The 19,777-nt window shown below is 46.3% G+C and overlaps 1 protein-coding gene across 1 annotated transcript in view; it reads left to right on the forward strand.

The window, feature by feature from the left end:
- Positions 1-19,777, forward strand: part of ITGB5 (integrin subunit beta 5) — an 80,573-nt gene that overhangs the window by 23,412 nt on the left and 37,384 nt on the right. Inside the window, exons 4-6 of the mRNA XM_028492927.2 lie at positions 6,349-6,598; positions 16,155-16,256; positions 18,022-18,190. Coding sequence (XP_028348728.2) covers positions 6,349-6,598; positions 16,155-16,256; positions 18,022-18,190 — 521 coding nt within the window. The remainder of the gene's footprint in view (positions 1-6,348; positions 6,599-16,154; positions 16,257-18,021; positions 18,191-19,777) is intronic.

Raw genomic sequence — 19,777 nt, forward strand, 5'->3', positions numbered from 1 at the left:
TAAAATTCTAACTAACTCCCAATGTGATGGTATTAGGAAATGAAGGGGGGCCTTTGAGAGGTCATGGGGTGGAACCCTCAGGAATGGGATTAGTGCTCTCAAAACAAAACCCAAAAACCCTCAAGACCCTGGAGGGTGCTTCCCCCCTTCGGCAAGAAGTCTGTAGTATGAAACCCAGAAGAGGGCTCTCACCAGAACCTGACCACGCTGGCCTGATCTTGGACTTACAGCCTTTATAACTGTGAGAAATAAATTTCTGTTGTTTGTAAGCTACTTAGTCCATGGTACTTGTTATAGCAGCCTGAACTAAGATAAGATTATTTTCAAGGAAACTAGAAGTGCCAAGCCCTAATTGCTTGGGGTCAGATGCTGTGAAGGCCAGTAACTCTTCTGATGGTTCCATCTGTCAAGTGTCAGAATTCTGAGGTGGGGAGTGGTGTTTGGTACAGCAGGGCGGCCAGTGAGGTAGTTCTTTGGTTCTGGGTCTGGATTTAATTCTGGGTACTAATTGCCTTCGGCTGCAGTGAACAGAGAGCTGGATGATAAGTCTTATAAGTTGTGCACTAGGCCCCTAATTCCCTGTTCAGCTGTAGTCCATTTTTAACATAGCTGATTTTAATGTTTCTTTCAATTTCTAGCACAGAAGTATAATTCTAGGGAATCAAAAAACTACTTATATTGGGGATAGCAGGAGTATTTATCTGTTGAGACACTACTTTGTCTTAATATTTGAACAAAAATCAATCTTAAAAAACCCAAAAGTTGTTGCTAGAATTCTCTATTTTCATTTTCTGGTAATGTTTGTCATCTGGTATATGTTCCTAAGGAAAAAGCTCACTTTTCACTTTTTATTGAAGGGAAGACAGAAGAAACCTTTAAAAATACATTTCAGGGCTTCCCTGGTGGCACAGTGGTTAAGAATCCGCCTGCCAATGCAGGGGACATGCGTTCGAGCCCTGGTTCAGGAAGATCCCACATGCCGCAGAGCAACTAAGCCCGTGCACCACAACTTCTGAGCCTGCGCTCCAGCGCCCACGAGCCACAACTCCTGAAGCCCGGGAGCCTAGAGCCCGTGCTCCGCAACTAGAGAAGCCACTGCAATGAGAAGCCCGCGCCCCCAATGGAGAGTAGCCCTCGTTCACCACAACTAGAGAAAGCCCGTGTGCAGCAACAAAGACCCAACCAGCCAATAAATAAATTAATTAATTAAAAAAATACATTTCGGAGGGAAAGCTGGTTGATATTGATTATGGTGGGAGAATCTACACTTAGGAACCCAGCAGTGGCAGGAATTCTTTGTGAAATACAGCTGGGGCTGGGTGCATTGGAAGCAGGAAAACCCAGCAGGACATGGGAGGGGCTGCTTGCAGGAGAAGCTTCCTCCTCACAGATGTGAGGTGATCAGCTTTTCTCTTCTTCTTTTTTTAAAATATTTATTTATTTGGCTATGTCAGGTCTTAGTTGCAGCATGTGGGATCTTCTTTGAGGCACGCGGGATCTTTCGTTGCAGTGTGCAGGCTCTTCGTTGTGTGTGGGCTTCTCTCTAGTTGTGGCACGTGGACTCCAGAGCGCTTGGGCTCTGTAGTTTGTGGCACACGGGCTCTCTAATTGAGGCCCGTGAGCTCAGTAGTTGTGGCGCACGGGCTTATTGCCCCGCAGCATGTGGGATCTTAGTTCCCCAACCAGGGATCGAACTTGGCGTCCCCTGCATTGTGAGGCGGTTTCTTTACCACTGGCCCACCGGGGAAGTCCCTGATCAGGTTTTCTTTGGGGTTTGCTTTATCCTATTTCTCTGATCCTGCTGCTTGACCTGAGGCGGAGGTTATGGGGGATGGTTCCAGACAGGAGGGCTGCAGCCACAGGAGGAGATGAGCCTGTAAGGAGGTCTTTTTAAAAAAAAAAAATTATTTATTTATTTATTTTTGGCTGCGTTGGGTCTTTGTTGCTGCACGTGGGCTTTCTCTAGTTGCAGCGAGCAGGGGCTACTCTTCATTGCGGTGCGTGGGCTTCTCATTGTGGTGGCTTCTCTTATTGCGGAGCACGGGCTCTAGGCGCACGGGCTTCAGTAGTTGTGGCTCGTGGGCTCAGTAGTTGTGTCTCACAGGCTCAGTAGTTGTGGCTCGCGGGCTCTAGAGTGCAGGCTCAGTAGTTGTGGCTCACGGGCTTAGTTGCTCCGTGGCATGTGGGATCTTCCTGGACCAGGGCTCGAACCCGTGTTCCCTGTGCGGATTCTTAACCACTGCGCCACCAGGGAAGTCCCTGTAAGGGGGTCTTATATGGAGAGGGAGGAGGGGGACACACATGGGCTGGGCGGTGTCACCAGAGACTGGCACAGATCAAGTGCCCACGGTGAAGGCGAGCCGGGCTCTCACTCTCCTGGACTCACGGGAGGTGGCGACTGGTTTAAAGTCTCGGGTGGGGTCTTCCCTGGTGGCACAGTGGTTGAGAATCCGCCTGCCAATGCAGGGGACAAGGGTTCGATCCCTGGTCCGGGAAGATCCCACATGCCGCAGAGCAACTGAGCCCATGCGCCACAACTACTGAGCCTGTGCTCTAGAGCCTGCAAGCCACAACTCTTGAGCCCGTGTGCTGCAACTACTGAAGCCCGCACACCTAGAGCCCATGCTCCGCAACAAGAGAAGCCACTGCAATGAGAAGCCCATGCACTGCAATGAAGAGTAGCCCCTGCTCACCGCAACTAGACAAAGCCCGCACACAGGAACAAAAACCCAACACAGCCAAAATTAAATTTAAAAAAACAGAAAAAAGGAAATGTTGTTGTTACGATAAAAAAATAATAATAATAAAGTCTCGGGTGGTGCAGAACTGGGTGGCTGGAGGTATTGTTGAGTGTGCATGGTTCCGGAAGTGTACCCAAAGATGGAGAACGTGCCCCAGACCCTCTCCTGGCATAGGGTGCCCCTGGCATGCAGCAGCAGCTTCACCTTCAGTCAGCTAACCATGGGGGCTCCCTCGATGGGGGAGTTGCGGCACTGTAGCTTAATTCCCGTGCTTAGCACCCACGCTGAGAACTGGTCCAGAAATGTCAGTGCCTCCAAAATTTGCTGATGTAACTGAGTCCAAGCCCGAACTGCTCACCACACAGCAGGCCAGTAAATTGAGAGATGAGTTGCTGGGGCAAGGAATAGCAACTGTATTTGGAAAGCCAGCAGACCGAGGAGATGGTAGACTAGCATCTCAAAGAACCATCTTCCCTGAGTTAGAATTCTGGCTTCTTTAATACTAACAGGGGAGGGGGTGAGGGCCTGGTTCCTGCCAGACTTGGAAGGGGATGTGTTAATTTCTTCCTTCTTGCAGCTAATCACAGGTAGGCCTGGTCAGGATGTTTCCTGTGAGCTAAACAAAGGTATTTTAGCTTAATGCTCATTACCTGGGAGGCAGGGTTCCCAGAGATGGGTCAGTATGTATAATTTAATCTTATAGGCAACATCCCTTTAGTGATTAACTTGTAGTAGAATAATAAGGTTCTTCCCTATTACACTGACAGAACATTCCATTATTGCCAAGGCCCATTGAGGAGTTCGTAGCATTTAAAATCTGGCATAGATAAGGTAGCCATAAACCCTCATTCTGAACATTAATGATATTACCCCTTTTATTATTCCCCTCCCTTCTTGGAAAACTGGGAAAGAAATTTTTTTTTTTTTATTACCATTTGCAGCCTCCCTATGGGGAGGTGTGTGTGTGATCAATTTAGTGATCAATTTCTCTTAGAATTTAATGATGAGATATTTCTTACTTCAGAATAGATAACCTCTTAGTATACAAAGAGACCTATGTATCACATCTTGTTTCCCTCTTTGCCTTCATGTCTGGAAAATTTGGAGTTAAATATAGTACCCAAGGCCATTAGCCATTCACACTCAAGTTTTTGGCAGAATGTTCTGTCTCTCTTTTTAGCCCCACAGGAAATTGCTTTAATAATTGACTTTCAGGGGAACTGAGGCCGAAGTTTTTCTTGTGTAGAAGCATTTGTATGGTGTTTATATATGCTGTCTCCTCAATACCCACAATAATTAGTATCCTCCCCATTTTACTGATCCAGAAACTGAGCAGCAAGTTGAAAGGAGCCTGAGGTCTTGAGCTCTTGGTGACGAGGTCTGGATTCCAACCCAGCTCTTGCTTTCCAAGGCTAGTGTCCACTTCCCTCCCATGGGTGCCTCCCAGCCTCCCTGAATCCAAGCTAGTTCCCTGTTTTCTGGTCCTAAAGTGTTCATCTGTAATTACTCATAATCCCCCAAAAGGTGGAAGTGGATTCTGGATTAAAGAAGGTATACCTGGGAACTTGGGGGAAGGGCACAGGTAACAAAATACAGGAGACCTTGTAAAGACGTCATGGGATTGGACAGAGGGGACATGATCGCAGGCCCTCCCGCCCCTCCCCCACTGTGATGTGGCATCCAGGGATGGGAGGGGCCCTGTGCAGGGACATGGGAACCAGAGACAGATATTGTAGCAGTCCGGAATTCATTCTGGAAGAAGTCTCGAACATTCCTCTGTTTGAGTCAGACTCCAGTGGCTTTTAAAAATAGGCTCGTACCAACAGGCAACCCAAACTACATCCATCATCAGGCTAGAGCAGCACATGCAAGGACAAGTCAGGGGAAGCAGGCTTGGCTCTGTCACTCAGACTACCATGGTAATTATAATAATCATACTTCATCTGGGCGGGCCTTCACTGCTTACAGAACACTCCTTCCTACATGAATGCTTCATAGCCTTAATGCTGTAGTGCCGTTGTTATTGCCAGTTTACAGTTAAGGAAATGGAGGCTCGGGTTGCACCTCTAGTTGAGGGTCAGAGCTGGAACTTGGACTAAGATCTTCTTGATGAAGTATGCCTCGTCTGGGGTGGGAGGAGGTGCGGGGAGCACAGAGCACTGGGTTCCCTATCCTGCAAGTTCAAGAAGGCTTCAGCTTGCTGGTTGTCAGCTCGAGGTGAAAGATTGATTCCTCTGAGACGTGACTGTGGGCAGATGAGGTGTGGACCCTCGTGCGGGAACGAGGCCACCTTCTCCATTGCACCTCTGAACACACAAAGGACGTCCGGATTTCAAATGTGTGTGGACAGTTCTATCCGAAGAGTTCAAGGACATCTCTTGGTGCCCCTGAGAGGCTAACAAGCCTGAGGACAGATAGGATCACCGGGTAAAATTCACTACTTGAAGTTGTCTGTGAACAGTGTGGTTTTAGAGATTATGAATGATGAAGGATCATCATCCTGGCACGCGTCCTCCAGTTACTGCGCTGACTTGGTTTGGGCCTTTCTGCACACCATGTGGGGCTAGCTTGTAGAGGCCACGCCTGCCAGACACTGCCTTTTTTTTCTTTGTTCTTTTCCTCTGAATCAATTTCTTTTCCCTTTGGCTGTTGACTGCTTATTATAGAACCAAAAGTTATTTTCTCTTTCTTGTAGCTGTAGGCAAATCTAGTAGTGTTTCTTTTCTTTTTCTTCTTTTTCTTTTCGATGGTGCTAAAATTTGGAACATGTCTTTCTGTATTTATACATATAATTTATGATAATAATGATTTGTGTCTGTGATGTCAGATATGCTGGAGAACTAAATACGATCGTTTGAGAAATGGCTAGGGAGACAGAAATAGGTGGCCCGGCATAAGCATAAACATTTTTACCCTCTGGGGGTATTTTAAGTAACCATCTTTGTTTTCCCAGTCTCCCTTGCCTTGTACATCTCTCTTCCCCACCTCAGTTCTTTTTTTTTTTCTTTTTTTAACATCTTTATTGGAGTATAACTGTTTTACAATGGTGTGTTACTTTCTGCTTTACAACAAAGTGAATCAGTTATACATATACATATGTCCCCATATCTCTTTCCCACCTCAGTTCTTACTCATGTCTGTACCCTTCTTGTGTTAATTTCTTTCCTGTTTTCTGTTTCACATGCACCTTTACAGTCTCCTGGCCACATTCCCATCTTGGCCAGTCCTTTCTCTGAAGTTGGTATGTGGTTGGTGGGCTACTTTCACCCAATTTGTGTCTGTGGAATTGTCTGGCTCACTGCCCACCAATTACCTAAGGGTCCTTTTTGCTGAGAAAACAGAACACTACTAAGGAGATTGGTTCTTAAAGAGTTTCCTTAAAAAATGCTGAGGCCTGTGTGTGAAAGGAGAACCTAGAGCTAGCTGCATCCTCAGCACCCATATTCCCTTCGGTCACTCTGTTTCCAGAGTGAAAAAGATGTCTTCTGAGAGGCACACAATCACTAAAGAAAAGTCAGAGGTGGACCAGCTTTGAAAGCAAAACCCATCCCTTCAGCCCCAGCGAATTGAATGACCTCTAACACGCACGGTCTCTCGGTTGGCACAGGTGACAAGACTACCTTCCAGCTGCAGGTTCGACAGGTGGAGGATTATCCAGTGGACTTGTACTACCTGATGGACCTCTCTCTGTCCATGAAGGATGACTTGGACAACATTCGGAGCCTGGGCACCAAGCTTGCCGAGGAGATGAGGAAACTCACCAGCAACTTCCGCTTGGGGTTTGGGTCTTTTGTAGACAAGAACATCTCTCCTTTCTCCTACACAGCGCCAAGGTACCAGACCAACCCGTGCATTGGGTGAGTGACCAGCTTCCCTTCTGTTGGGTATTCAAGGATGGGGGAATGGATCAGCAGGAAGACTGAGCCTAAAGAAAGGCTTTAAGGAGGTCATATCTGGGTGCGGGGAGGGAACCTGGCTAAGGTGTTAAATTTGATGATGATCCAGCTCTGTCCTCCCTCTGCCTGCAAAGAAATAAATTGTTACAAGGTTGCATAAAGATACAATGATGTTAGCTCATTTGTTTTCCTACCTGCCAGACACAGCACTGTTTTCTCCATTAATAGATTTTTTTTTTTTTTTTTTTTTTTTTTTTGTGGTACGCGGGCCTCTCACTGTTGTGGCCTCTCCCGTTCCGGAGCACAGGCTCCGGACGCACAGGCTCAGCGGCCATGGCTCATGGGCCCAGCCGCTCCGCGGCATGTGGGATCTTCCTGGACCAGGGCACGAACCCGTGTCCCCTGCATCGGCAGGCGGATTCTCAACCACTGCACCACCAGGGAAGCCCTACATTAATAGATTTTAGAGAGTGTTCCCAGGAAGTGATGGACCCTGGTGATCAGGGAGGGAGCAGGCAGAACAGCTTAAACTCTCTCCTTGTTTGGAGTGACTGAGATGTTTGGAATAAGTGAATCAAAGTTGGTTCCTATTGTTTATATACATAACTATAACTTACCTTGACAAAACAAAATGAAAACCCTGCCCTTTATAGGTGTGATTTTTTTTTTTTTTTTCCAACATAAGTACTTGAATTAGAAAATATTCGACAGGGCTTCCCTGGTGGCGCAGTGGTTAAGAGTCTACCTGCCAATGCAGGGGACATGGGTTCGAGCCCTGATCTGAGAAGATCCCACATGCCATGGAGCAACTAAGCCCGTGTGCCACAACTACTGAGCCTGCACTCTAGAGCCCGCGAGCCACGACTACTGAGCCCTCATGCCACAACTACTGAACCTGTACTCTAGAGCCTGCGTGCCACAACTACTGAAGCCCGCATGCCTAGAGCCCATGCTCTGCAACAAGAGAAGCCACTGCAATGAGAAGCCTGCGCACCACAACGAAGAGTAGCCCCCCACTCGTGGCAACTAGAGAAAGCCCGTGCACAGCAACAAAAACCCAATGCAGCCAAAAATAAATAAAATAAAATAAATATATTTTAAAAATTAAAAAAAATTTTTTTAGAAGAAAAATTTTGAGAAATTATTAGAGAACAAGAGTTTCTAACTACTGCAGTGAGCAAATCCAAAAGTATGTAATGACTCAAACTTGAAGGAAATTTATTTTCTGCTAACCTAAGTGCAAATGGGTCTCCTGATCAGTGGACACCTGTCCTCTAAGCAGTGACTTGGGGTCCCAGGCTCCATTGGTTCACATGTGGCTTGTAAGGTCATCATTCCTGGAGGATTGCTCCTAGGAGGATCCTATGGACCAGGATAGAGTGGCCTTTGCTCCTACATTCTGCTCTACAGAGCTGGGTTCTAGCGGGGAGGCTGGGAACGAGGTAAGCTGTGCACAGTGGAAGAGAAAAGGGGATGGTGAATAGGTCCCTGCCCTAGTGCATTTGTGTATTGGAGGTGGAGGGTCACTTCCTCCAACTCCCCAGTACAACCTTTGTGAAGGTGGTTTGTTTCCTTTCTGGGCTTTCAAGTGTTCTTTTAAATGGCAAGATTATGCAGTGTGACAAGAAGTGATAACCTTCAACTTTTTCTTGACTCATTTCCATGTTCAGCTTTGGTTAGGCTTTGGCATGTGAGGCCCCAAAGCATCGCTAGATGAGGAATAGCTAAGACTTAACGTTCTTACTAAGTGTCAGGCACCCACTGCACTTCATACCTTATATGGATTATCCCATTTAAATCTCGTAGCAATCTTTTGAGGTCTCTAGAAGTGAGCTGTATTTTATTTGACTTATTTATTTTATTATTATTATTTTTAAATTTATTTATTTATTTATTTTAGTTTTGGCTGTGTTGGGTCTTCGTTTCTGTGCGAGGGCTTTCTCTAGTTGCAGCGAGTGGGGGCCACTCTTCGTCGCGGTGCGCGGGCCTCTCACTGTCGCGGCCTCTCTTGTTGCGGAGCACAGGCTCCAGATGGGCAGGCTCAGTAGTTGTGGCTCACAGGCTCAGTTGCTCCGTGGCATGTGGGATCTTCCCAGACCAGGGCTCGAACCCGTGTCCCCTGCATTGGCAGGCGGATTCTCAACCACTGCGCCACCAGGGAAGCCCCTATTATTATTTTTTAATTAATTTATCTTTGGCTGCATTGGGTCTTCGTTGCTGCGCACAGGATCTCTAGTTGCAGCGAGTGGGGTCTGCGTTGAGGTGCGCGGGCTTCTCATTGCAGTGGCTTGTCTTGTTGCGGAGCACAGGCTCTAGGCACACAGGCTCAGTAGTTGTGTCTCACGGGCTCTAGAGCGCAGGCTCAGTAGTTGTGGTGCACGGGCTTAATTGCTCCTCAGCATGTGGGATCTTCCCGGGCCAGGGATCGAACCCATGTCCCCTGCACTGGCAGGTGGATTGTTAACCACTGAGCCACCAGGGAGGTCCCGGTGAGCTGTATTTTAAAGATGAGGAAACCGAGGCTTAGAAAGATTACACAAATAGTAAGGGGTAGACTTGGAATATGAATCAGGATGAACTACTTCCAGAGTCTGTTTCCATTAATATGATGCTTATTTTTTCCCCATCCAAATCACACCAAATCACCCTGATGCTTTCCTTGAGTTTGAGTAATAATACCCATTCCAAAACCACCCACCCTTCTAGGCACTTGCCTAAGGGTAATGTTAGGCTATGCTGCAGTAACAAGCAATCCCCAGATCTCAGTGGCTCAACGCAATGAAAGTTTATTTCTTGCTTGTACAAAATCTGATGGGAGCTGCTTTCTGGGGCGGCTCTTCTTCAAGTGGTGACTCAGGGATTCAGGCATCTTGTGATGTCATTTTCGATTCTTTGTCTCCTTGGCTGCCCCTGAGGGGAAGAGGGCTGCTCGTAAGCCCCTGAGCCTGTCTAACTTCTTGTCTCCCCTTTGGCAGCCTCAGCAGTTCCCAGCTCTGGGTTGGACTGGGGGGTGGGGGTGAGGTGGTATTTATGCTGGTATTGTATGCTCTGAATCCTTCCTGACCCTTCTGTACACACTCCTAGAAGCTAACTTAGATCTTCCCCGGGATTGCAATGACACAACAGTGGAAAAAACCATAAGATAAGAAAAAATTTTAGATACAAATGAGATTCTAAGTTCCTTAGCCACAGAGAGGCACTAGGTGTCCTCACTTGCTGGGTTTAGATTCCTCCTGGCCACAGGTAGCTGCTGGCATTATTGTCACTTCGGTCCTGTCCCCAAGGCCCTTTTCAGCTGCATCCCAGTGCCACATGTCTTTTTGTTGGAGTTCTGCTACTTACCAGGAGCAACAGCATCTTAACCCAAAATTTTTTCAGTTCATCCGGAATAGTGATTCTGTCTGCTACTTTTCACCTCTGCCCTCTGGTTGGGTCCTGTCTCCTGAGAGACAGGGCATGTCTCTACTTTGATTCTTCTGGAGACCATCGGCAAACTGTCAGATGCTAGATTGGAGGCTGGCAGAGGATGAAGGACTGGCTCGGGGCCCTCAGCATTGAATATTCAAGGTTATTACACTCTCCTTATTCAGAGCTACTTCTCCAAGCCCTAGAAGGCAGACCCAACTGCAGACAGTAGAAGTTTTGACAGTGAGTACAAGGCACGCTGACAAGCTGCTTGGGAGACAGGAAATCCGGTGAAAGAATGGGAGTTTGGAAGGAAACATCAGGTCTGAGTTATACAGATCTCTCTTCCCTAAGCTGGGCAGCACAAAAGGGGAGTCACTGCATGGCTCAGTGAGCAGGCTGAGATGTATCTCCCGCATCCAGGCAGTGGACTCTGTGTGGTTGCCTGGGTATCCTTGGAGATTCCCCACTGTTCCTGGAGGAGAACGGAGCAAGAGGGGGGGGATGTAATCAGGCTGTTCCTGTTCCTGATTCAGCCTGTACACGTGCTTTGTTTGCTTTCCTAAGTTTTAATGGCACTGTGAATTAGTTACCAACAGTTAAAAATAAAAGATTTAACAAAGAATAGCCAGGATTTTAGGTTTTCTCAAAAAACTAGGAGGTCTAGTAAAGCCAGCCTTGTCCCACATGTTGTTTGGCTGCCACAGTCCCTACCACTCCCTCTCGTCTCCCAGCTGGGCTGCTTCACTGGTTCTGTTATTGGGCCCTCTCCAGATTCTTGGACAGCAATACCATAGAAACGAATATTGCTCCCACAAGACTCTTAGGCAAGCAAAGCTTTTTATTGAAAGGACAGCTTGTGCAAAAAGAGAAGGTGGAAAAGAGGGTCAATTCCCCGAGGACTTCCCGGGAAGGGGTTTTAAAGGCAGTGTGAGGGAGGAGGCCACAGGGTGCCTGAGCAGCTTGTGCTCAGTTCTTGGATTGGCTGGCATGGAGGTGGAGTTGGGAACATCTTCAACCTTCAGGTTTCAAGCAGTCTGGGGTCTGTGTGCCCGCAGTCAGCAGTTTTCATCTGGGGGCCTGCTTCCTGCTAAAACACCTTAGGAACGTGTGTCAAGCTTTTATCTATATCTTTCAGGGAACTGGGAGTTCGGCAATTCTGCTAGGTGGCGGATTTATGGTTCCCCTGTTGTCCTTTGGAAACCACGTACAGACGTCAGTGGAACAGAGATAGAGCTAATCTTTTACTCCTGTGAATCTCTGGTTGTTGTCTCAGAAGCCCAAGCTTTTAGGTGCTGTTCTGGCCTGTCAAGCCCGCTTTCTCAAGGTCGTTCCCTTGGTCCTTTTCCAAAATGGCTGTACTGTTGTCTTCCTGTCTCAGTTTGAGTTCCATGCTTGGCTCCGTAATTGCTGTCTGTGATCCTTGTCTGTTCTTTTCCTTCAGCTCGTGTGGAGAGAAAGTCCAGCATTCTCTCTCAATGGTACCTTCTGTTAGGTTTTTTTCTCCTGTGGTGGTGTGGAAGCAGCAGCAGTAGCCCCGGGAAGTTTTGGGGAGATGGGGGAGTCAGGAGGAGTGATTTAACCACCTGTGCAGGACATCTCAGAAGAGAACCAGTTTTTCATGGGACTTTCTTGAGGTTTGTCCCTCCTCCTGCTCCAGATGTTTCGGCCAAAGGATCAAAATCCTAGACTTATCCCCTCCCCTCTTAGAATGAACCAGAAATGCCAGAACTGAAGTAAGTAGTACCAGGGCTGCCATAAGAAGAGAAAAAAAAGTAATTTAATCATCAGATTAAAGAACTGTTTAATTGCTATTCTGAGTAATAGAAATAGTGTTCCTGGGAAGAGTCACATGATATTCACTGGTACAGGATTTGATGGATTAATCCGGCCTGTTATTTCTGGTTCTGAACACTTTTTCTTTTGTTAGAGGTAGTAGGCTGTTGCTGATATACATGCCATGTCTCATTTATATGTGGCATCTAAAAAGGCCAAGCTCATAGAGACAGACAGTAGAGTGGTGATTGGCAGGGGAAGGGGGAAATGTTGGTCAAAGGGTACAAACTTACAGTTATAAGATGAATACATTCTGGAGCTCTAATGTACAGCATGGTGGTGATAGGCAACGATACTATACTTGAAATATACAATTGTATACTTGAAAGTTGTTAAGAGAGTACATCTTAAGGGTTCTCATCACACACACAAAAAATAGAAATACATATGTAAAAATCTTTGCAAGTGAGATAAATACATTTCATCCTTCATCATTTATATTTTTTCTTACCCTTTGTATTTCTTCCAAGAGGTCATGGTACTCCTTCACCCCCTTGAAGGTATTATTTCATTGTCTTCTGGCATGTCCTGTGGCTGATGAAAAGTCTTCTATCTAATGGTTTTCCTTCTCTGGTGGCTTTTAATATTTCCCTGTGCTTTTCATGTCCTATAATGATATGCATTCCAATGTGGCTAGGTTGGATTTAGTACTTTTATTTGCATTGTTCAGAACTTGCTCTGCTTGTTTAATCTGAGAATATAGCTTTATTCTTGAAAATTTTCAGACATCATCTGACTCCTGTCTCCGATTCTCTCCATTTTCTTTCTAACACTACTAGGTGAGTGTTAGAGCCTCTCATTCTAAACTTCATGTTTCTAAATTTTTCTCCCATAATTTCTACCTCTTTCTTTCCCTTAGCTTCATAATAGAAAATTGTGTCCAGTTTATCATTTTGTTCTTCAATTTTTTTTAAAAAATTTTATTTTATATTGGAATATAGTCAATTAACAATGTTGTGTTAGTTTTAGGTGTACAGCAAAGGGATTCCGTTATACATATACATGTACTTATTCTTTTTCAAATTCTTCTCCCATTTAGGTTTTTACAGAATATTTAGCAGAGTTCCCTGTGTTATACAGTAGGTCCTTGCTGGTTGTCTATTTTAAATATAGCAGTGTGTACATGTCAATCCCAGACTCCCAATCTATCCCCACCCCCCCACCCTTCTCCCCTGGTAACCATAAGCTCAGTTCTCTAAGTCTGTGAGTCTGTTTCTGTTTTGTAAATAAGTTCATTTGTATCATTTTTTTTTCTAGATTCCACACATAAGCGACATCAAATGATATTTGTCTTTGTTTGGCTTATTTCACTTAGGATGATAATATCCAGGTCCATCCATGTTGCTGCAATGGCATTATTTCATTCTTTTTAATGGCTGAGTAACATTCCATTGTATATATGTACCACATCTTTTTTTTTTTTTTTTTTTGCCATGCCACGCAGATTGTGGGATCTTAGTTCCCCAACCAGGGATTGAACCCGTGCGCCCTGAAGTGGAAGTGCAGAGTCCTAACCACTGATTGCCAGGGAATTCCCACATCTTTTCATCTGTCGATGGACATTTAGGTTGCTTCCACGTCTTGGCTATTGTAAACAGCACTGCAATGAACATTGGGGTGCATGCATCCTGTCGAATCATGTTTTTCTCCAGATATATGCCCAGGAGTGGGATTGCTGGATCATATGGTAGCTCTATTTTTAGTTTTTTAAGGAATCTCCTTACTGTTCTCCATAGTGGCGGTACCAATTTACATTCCCACCAACAGTGTAGGAGGTATGATTCTTTGGAGAAATGTCTATTTAGGTCTTCTGTCCATTTTTTGATTGGGTTGTTTGGTTTTTTTGATATTGAGCCACACAAGCTGTTAGTAAATTTTGGAGACTAATCCTTTGTCAGTCGCACCGTTCGCAAATATTTTCTCCCATTCTGCAGGTTGTCTTTTCATCTTGTTTATGGTTTCCTTTGCTGTGCAAAAGCTTTTGAGTTTAATTAGGTCCCATTTGTTTATTTTTGTTTCCCTTACCCTAGGAGATGGCTTGAGAAAGATATTGCTGCAATTTATGTCAGAGTGTTGTGCCTATGTTTTCCTCTAAGAGTTTTATAGTATCTGGTCTTACATTTAGGTCTTTAATCCATTTTGAGTTTATTTTTGTGTATGGTGTTAAAGAATGTTCTTTTTTTAAAAAAAATAAGTATTTATTTATTTGTTTTTGGCTGGGTTGGGTCTTTGTTGCTGCGTGCGGGCTTTCTCTAGTTGTGGCGAGCAGGGGCTACTCTTCGTTGCGGTGCACAGGCTTCTCATTGTGGTGGCTTCTCTTGTTGCGGAGCACGGGCTCTAGGCGTGTGGGCTTCAGTAGTTGTGGCTTGCGGGCTCTAGAGGGCAGGCTCAGTAGTTGTGGCGCACAGGCTCAGTTGCTCTGCGGCATGTGGGATCTTCCCAGACCAGGGCTCGAACCTGTGTCCCCTGCATTGGCAGGTGGATTCTTAACCACTGCGCCACCAGGGAAGTCCCAAGAATGTTCTAATTTCATTTATATACATACAGCTGTCCAGTTTTCCCAGCACCATTTATTGAAGAGACTATCTTTCCTCCATTATATAGTCTTGCCTCCTTTGTCATAGATTAATTAACCATAGGTGCATGGGCTTATTTCTGGGCTTTCTGTCCTGTTCCTTTGATCTATATTTTGGTTTTTGTGGCAGTACCTTGTTCTTCAATTTTTTTAATCCATACACTGAAGTTTCATTTTTGAATTTGAGTGACAATATTTTTTATTTGGTTCTTTCTTTTAGACTTCTGTTTTTCATACTGTTTTTTCATAGCCTTCTGATTTTTTTTTTCTTCCTAATAATATCCCATTCTAGTCTTTGGTATTTTTTCCTTCTCCTTGAATGTTTTAAATATCTTTGTTTTAATGTACTTGAGATAATTTTGTATCTGTTTCTTGAACTGCAGATCCTGCAGTTGGTTGAATTTGCTGATACTCCTTCATGGTAGTTTATTTCTCATGGGGTCTATAACTTTTTCATTAGCTCCTCTTCATCAGAGGTTGTTTTCCATTAGGGGATCATGTGCCCCAGGGGTACTGACTTCCCTGCAGCGTGGTTTTCTGTTCCCTGACGCTAGGATCCTCTGGGTTTCACTGTGGGACTAGTTCTGTTTATTTCTCAGCAGGGGGGTTCCTTCCTTGTAAAAGTAATGAATTCTGACTTGTTTAGGCCTGGAGTTACAATCCTTATGGGTGATTCATCTCACCATGAGCCCAGAGTGCATCTTCCTTGCTTCTCTCCCAGGCCAGTGGCTGGAATTTCTCTGGGTTTGATTTTAGTGACAGGGCAGCTCTTTGTAACACTCAGCTTTATGCAGAGAGCCCTGTTCCAGTGCTCAGCCCTGCGCTGGCCTGAGGTCTATCATCTGTCCCTGTTAGAACCTGGCCCCAAGCCCCAGACCTTTGTCAGGCCCCAACACGCTAGGGTTGGGGGTTGGGGGACCCCTTCACCACGAGATCCCTGCTCACTTCCCACCTAGTTTAAGTCCGTTCATTTGTGCAGTGCTTTTCTCTCCATTCCTGGCACCTAGGATTTCCCTGCTAAGCTTCCAGTCTTGGCTACATATTAACATTTTTAAAGATTAGATTTTTACCCAGCAGTTCTCTTTGTTTAGAGGAAGAGGGGAGGTCTTTCCGTGTCAGCTCCATGGTCCACAATATTGTCCTGAAGCATTAGATTGTTTTTTGGATTTGCCTACATCTAGCATCTGCAAATGGGATTCACATTTTATACACACATGCTCCCCCAGGCTCTTTAAGCATATATATTTTATTCATCTTCCTGGTTCATATTTCTTAATCTAGTAAAGATTTAGTAGGCCCTAAACTGGGGTCCTATGGCACAGACACAATTGGGGGTGGGAGGGCTTCCTGGCATGAGACCCTCAAACACCCAGATCTTCAGGTCGCTCAGACAGCTCTTCCAGGGGTTAAATTAGTCACAGTTGACATTGTTTTCCAGCGACTACGGAGACATTCAACAGAGCCTGTGTGACAAAGCTGTTTTCCTCTCACTAAGAGGTGATTCTGGTTTGGTTATAATAGATTCTCTGCAATGAAGTCTTCTCTCTGGCAAACACATTTTCTAGTTCCTGATTATTAATAGTAATTCTCCACAGTAAAAATATATCTACTTACTCCCCTTTGCAGGAAGGGAGGAGGTAAAAAATGCTGAACTAATTTAGCTGAGCTTTTCACAGCTTTTCTGGTTTTCTCATTGAACAGCAGTCATAGTTTTGTTCCTCTCCTCCCTTCCTCAACCGACCCCATCAACCGAGACAGTAAACACCTGAAGTCCGAAGCCATGGACCAGCACAGCACAGAAGGGTGAAGTTGCTCAGAGGGCGAGGGAGGGGAGTGAGGGTTTGTGTACATTTCCTTCCTCCTGGGCCCATGTATTTGTCAGATCACTATGATGGGACCTCAGCTCACTTCCTGCTTCCATCTGGGAATGCAATTTCCATGACCTTTGTCTTTATGGGGAACTGAGATGAGAATAGAAAGTTTGGGTAGAATAGAAAGTTTGGGTGGCCCGGAGGGATGGGTTACAGAAGAGCCTGACCTGTGCAAACACAAGGGGTGGGTGAAGACTTTGGGGGAAGAGGAGGGAGTGAAACAAAGGAACGGCAAGTGGGGACAGCTTCTCGCAGCTCTCCCTGTCTGGAGGCACCGGACAGGCACAGGTACCTGCCATCATATCATGGCAGTGGGGTTGACCCTGCAGAGGCGGCTTGCTGCGAGTGACTGATGGAGCAGGTACCGTAGGCCCTTAGAGGGGATGAGAGAGCCTCTTAGAAAGCCCAAGGTTGCCTCTCTCGGGGAGGAGGGGAGCCTCTCAGACCTCTCAGCCGCCCATCTTGATGGCAGTTAGGCAGGGCTGCTAGGAGCTGCTAAGCCTGTTTCCCTTCCCACGTACATGGCTTGAATTGGGTAGGTAATGAAGCCTTCCCCTCATGCCTCTCTGTTGGTGTTTGTTTTCTATCTTAGTTCTGAAAGAGAGGCCTCTTTAACATGGCCACAGACCTGCACAGTCTGGTCCAGCTTGCCTCCCCAGCCTCCTCATAGCCCATCTTTGCCCTTGTTCCCTACACTGCAGTCTAACTGGCCTCCCCCTGCCCTTGGGCTCTCTGTGCTCCCTTCTGCCACAGGGCCCTTGCATATGCTCTTCCCTCTCCCCTTTTACCCAGTGAACCTTTTTGGAAACAACGTAAGGCCCCTCTTCCTATTTCATTGGTTTATATATCCAAGTGAAACTCCTGCAGATGTGATTGGGCCCTAACTTCCTCCAGGAATGGGGCCATCTCTACTGCAAACTGAAGATGAGAACACCCAATATTCAGGAGAAAGACACGGCATTAACCTCCTTTTGAGGTGTAATACTTCCCTCTTTCCAGATTTCCGGGTAGAATTTTCCATTCGAAGATGGTTTGCTTCTAAGTGATTTCTCTTTGCATCTAGGAGAGCTGATGCTTTATCATTCCAATATTTATAAATGAAGGAAGAAACAGAACGTTTTCATTCCTGTTGCATTTAGTGTTTGCTCGGTTGCCAGCACGTCCCGGTGGTCTCTGAGTGGGTGGACACGAAGGGGTTATGTGCTCTTTTGTCATGTGGCAGCAGCAGAGTTGATGTAAGAAGCTGATTTCGTAGAGTCACGCTGCCCTCACTCGACATTGCCCGCCTTCCTCGGCCTGTAAGAGCCTTCCTTCCCCTCGGTGCCGCCCAGGCTACGGTGCCTGTCCACCGGGCGCTCGCATCTCCCAAGGCCCACGTCAGGGCGCCTCCGTGATATCTTCCTTGGACTGCAGTAGCCCACTGTTAACCTCTACTTCCTGCGACCCATTTGTCCATTTCATTCACTTACAACCTGGTATGTGCTGTCTCGCCTGCAGTTTAGGGCTTGTGTTTGGAGAGTAGAGACTATGTTATTTCTCTGTGCTCCCCCACTGTGCCTGTCCCAGGGGTGCGTGGTAGGTGCTGAGTGAGTATTCGTTGGTGCCGTTCAAGGCACTCAGTAAATGCACAGAGTACTTGGTTGTTTAAGATTTGGGGACAATGCAGGAAGAGTGACTCTTCTCCTCTTTCTCTCCAGTTACAAGCTATTCCCAAACTGTGTCCCCTCCTTTGGGTTCCGCCATCTGCTGCCTCTCACAGACAGAGTGGACAGCTTCAACGAGGAAGTTCGGAAGCAGAGGGTGTCCCGGAACCGCGATGCCCCCGAGGGCGGCTTTGATGCAGTGCTCCAGGCGGCTGTCTGCAAGGTAACCTTCCCTTCTGGCTCTTTCCCTGCGGGGGAGGTCAACGAAGAGGTGTCGGTGTGGGTGATGGGCGTTGGCTCTGCCTGCAGATTTTGAGCCACCGCAGCCTGTGGCTCCTATCCACTCTTGCATCAGAGGGTGAGCTCAGTGGGCCCTTGGGAAAATCTACAGAAGTCAAACCAGCTGGAGTGCAGGGATGGCTTAGGCCTGGTGTGTGTCTGTGTCAGGGTGTGGCTGCGTACAATGGGATGTTGTCTTTGCCAGCAGACAGCTGTTCTGTTTTTCTGTATTTGGCTCTTTTGCTTCTTTTTGGGGCAGGGAGCAGGGGGAAGAAAAGGTCAAGCCATATGCATAGAATCTTATAGAATTTTATGGCCCAATTTTGGTAAACATTAAAGAGTGCTCTGTTGGGGAATCCAGCTAAAAAGAGAATCGCTTGTCATCTTTGGTTTTGTTTCTGTTTGTTTGTTTTTCTCGTGTTTCTCTGTGATATGTGAATCCAGAGGGGAGGACACAGACTTAGGTCAGAAATGAACTCATGCTTTGAGATGTTCCAATCTCAGCGAAATATGTAAATGGATGTTGGTAATAACTTATTCTTCACATAATTTTCTATGTCAGAACAGCCCAATAACAATAACAAAAGGTAAAAATAAATATCACCCTTGAATTTGCTATTCTAGCACACATACTTTAACATTTTTTTCCATAGTGGTCATCATGTACTATGCATAATTGGTAATGCTTTCTTGACCATTTTGGTGGGCTCAGCAAAAGGGTGGTGTTTGGCGTGCTCATGTCTGGGGGAGGGTCGGGTAAGGAGGTTAGAACTCAGTTTGGAGAGGCCTCATGTCTGACCTCAGAGAGCCTGTGTTTAGTGTGTCACAGATTCACTTTTCCTCCCCTTGGTCCTCGACAAAATGATAAGAGAGCCACGGTTGTCCTTTCTGAAATAAAAAACTGAAATGGTAGACAGGAGGGATAAGGGGAAAGAAAGAGATGAAGAAAGCACAGCTTCCTCAGTCCTCTTCTTGGTCCTACTGCTGTGCTGCCCATCCCTGTGTCCTTGGGGCCACCCCGGAGAGGACAGTCTCACAGTGGCCCCCCTACCCAGGACGGCTGCGGAGTGGCCCCTGCCCAGCCGCGGGCTAGAGCAGAACGGTTTGATTCAGAGGCCCCTGATGCTTCGTAGCAGCCCAAGAAAGCCAGATGGGAGCACAGCTAGAATGTGTTCAGCTCTGAATCTTTCAAGTGCATCACAGAATGGACAGTTTATGGACTCACTTCAGAAAGAAAAATTATGTTTTTGACTGGCATTCAGATTATTGATTGTATGAGGTGTTATATTCAGGGACATCCTGCCAAATCCACTCTTGGAAGGAAGAAATGGTGCAGGGAAAACACGAGATCCCTGTTATCTCCCCATCTCGGGAATATTGTGGGTTTTCTTTCCGGGGGAGGAAGTTGTCTTTTTTTTTTTTTTTTTTTTTTTTTTTGCGGTACGCGGGCCTCTCACTGTTGTGGCCTCTCCCGTTGCGGAGCAGAGGCTCCGGACGCGCAGGCTCAGCGGCCATGGCTCACGGGCCCAGC

Source organism: Physeter macrocephalus, chromosome 1, assembly GCF_002837175.3.
Source record: "Physeter macrocephalus isolate SW-GA chromosome 1, ASM283717v5, whole genome shotgun sequence".
In the NCBI taxonomy this organism is placed as follows: Eukaryota; Metazoa; Chordata; class Mammalia; order Artiodactyla; family Physeteridae; genus Physeter; species Physeter macrocephalus.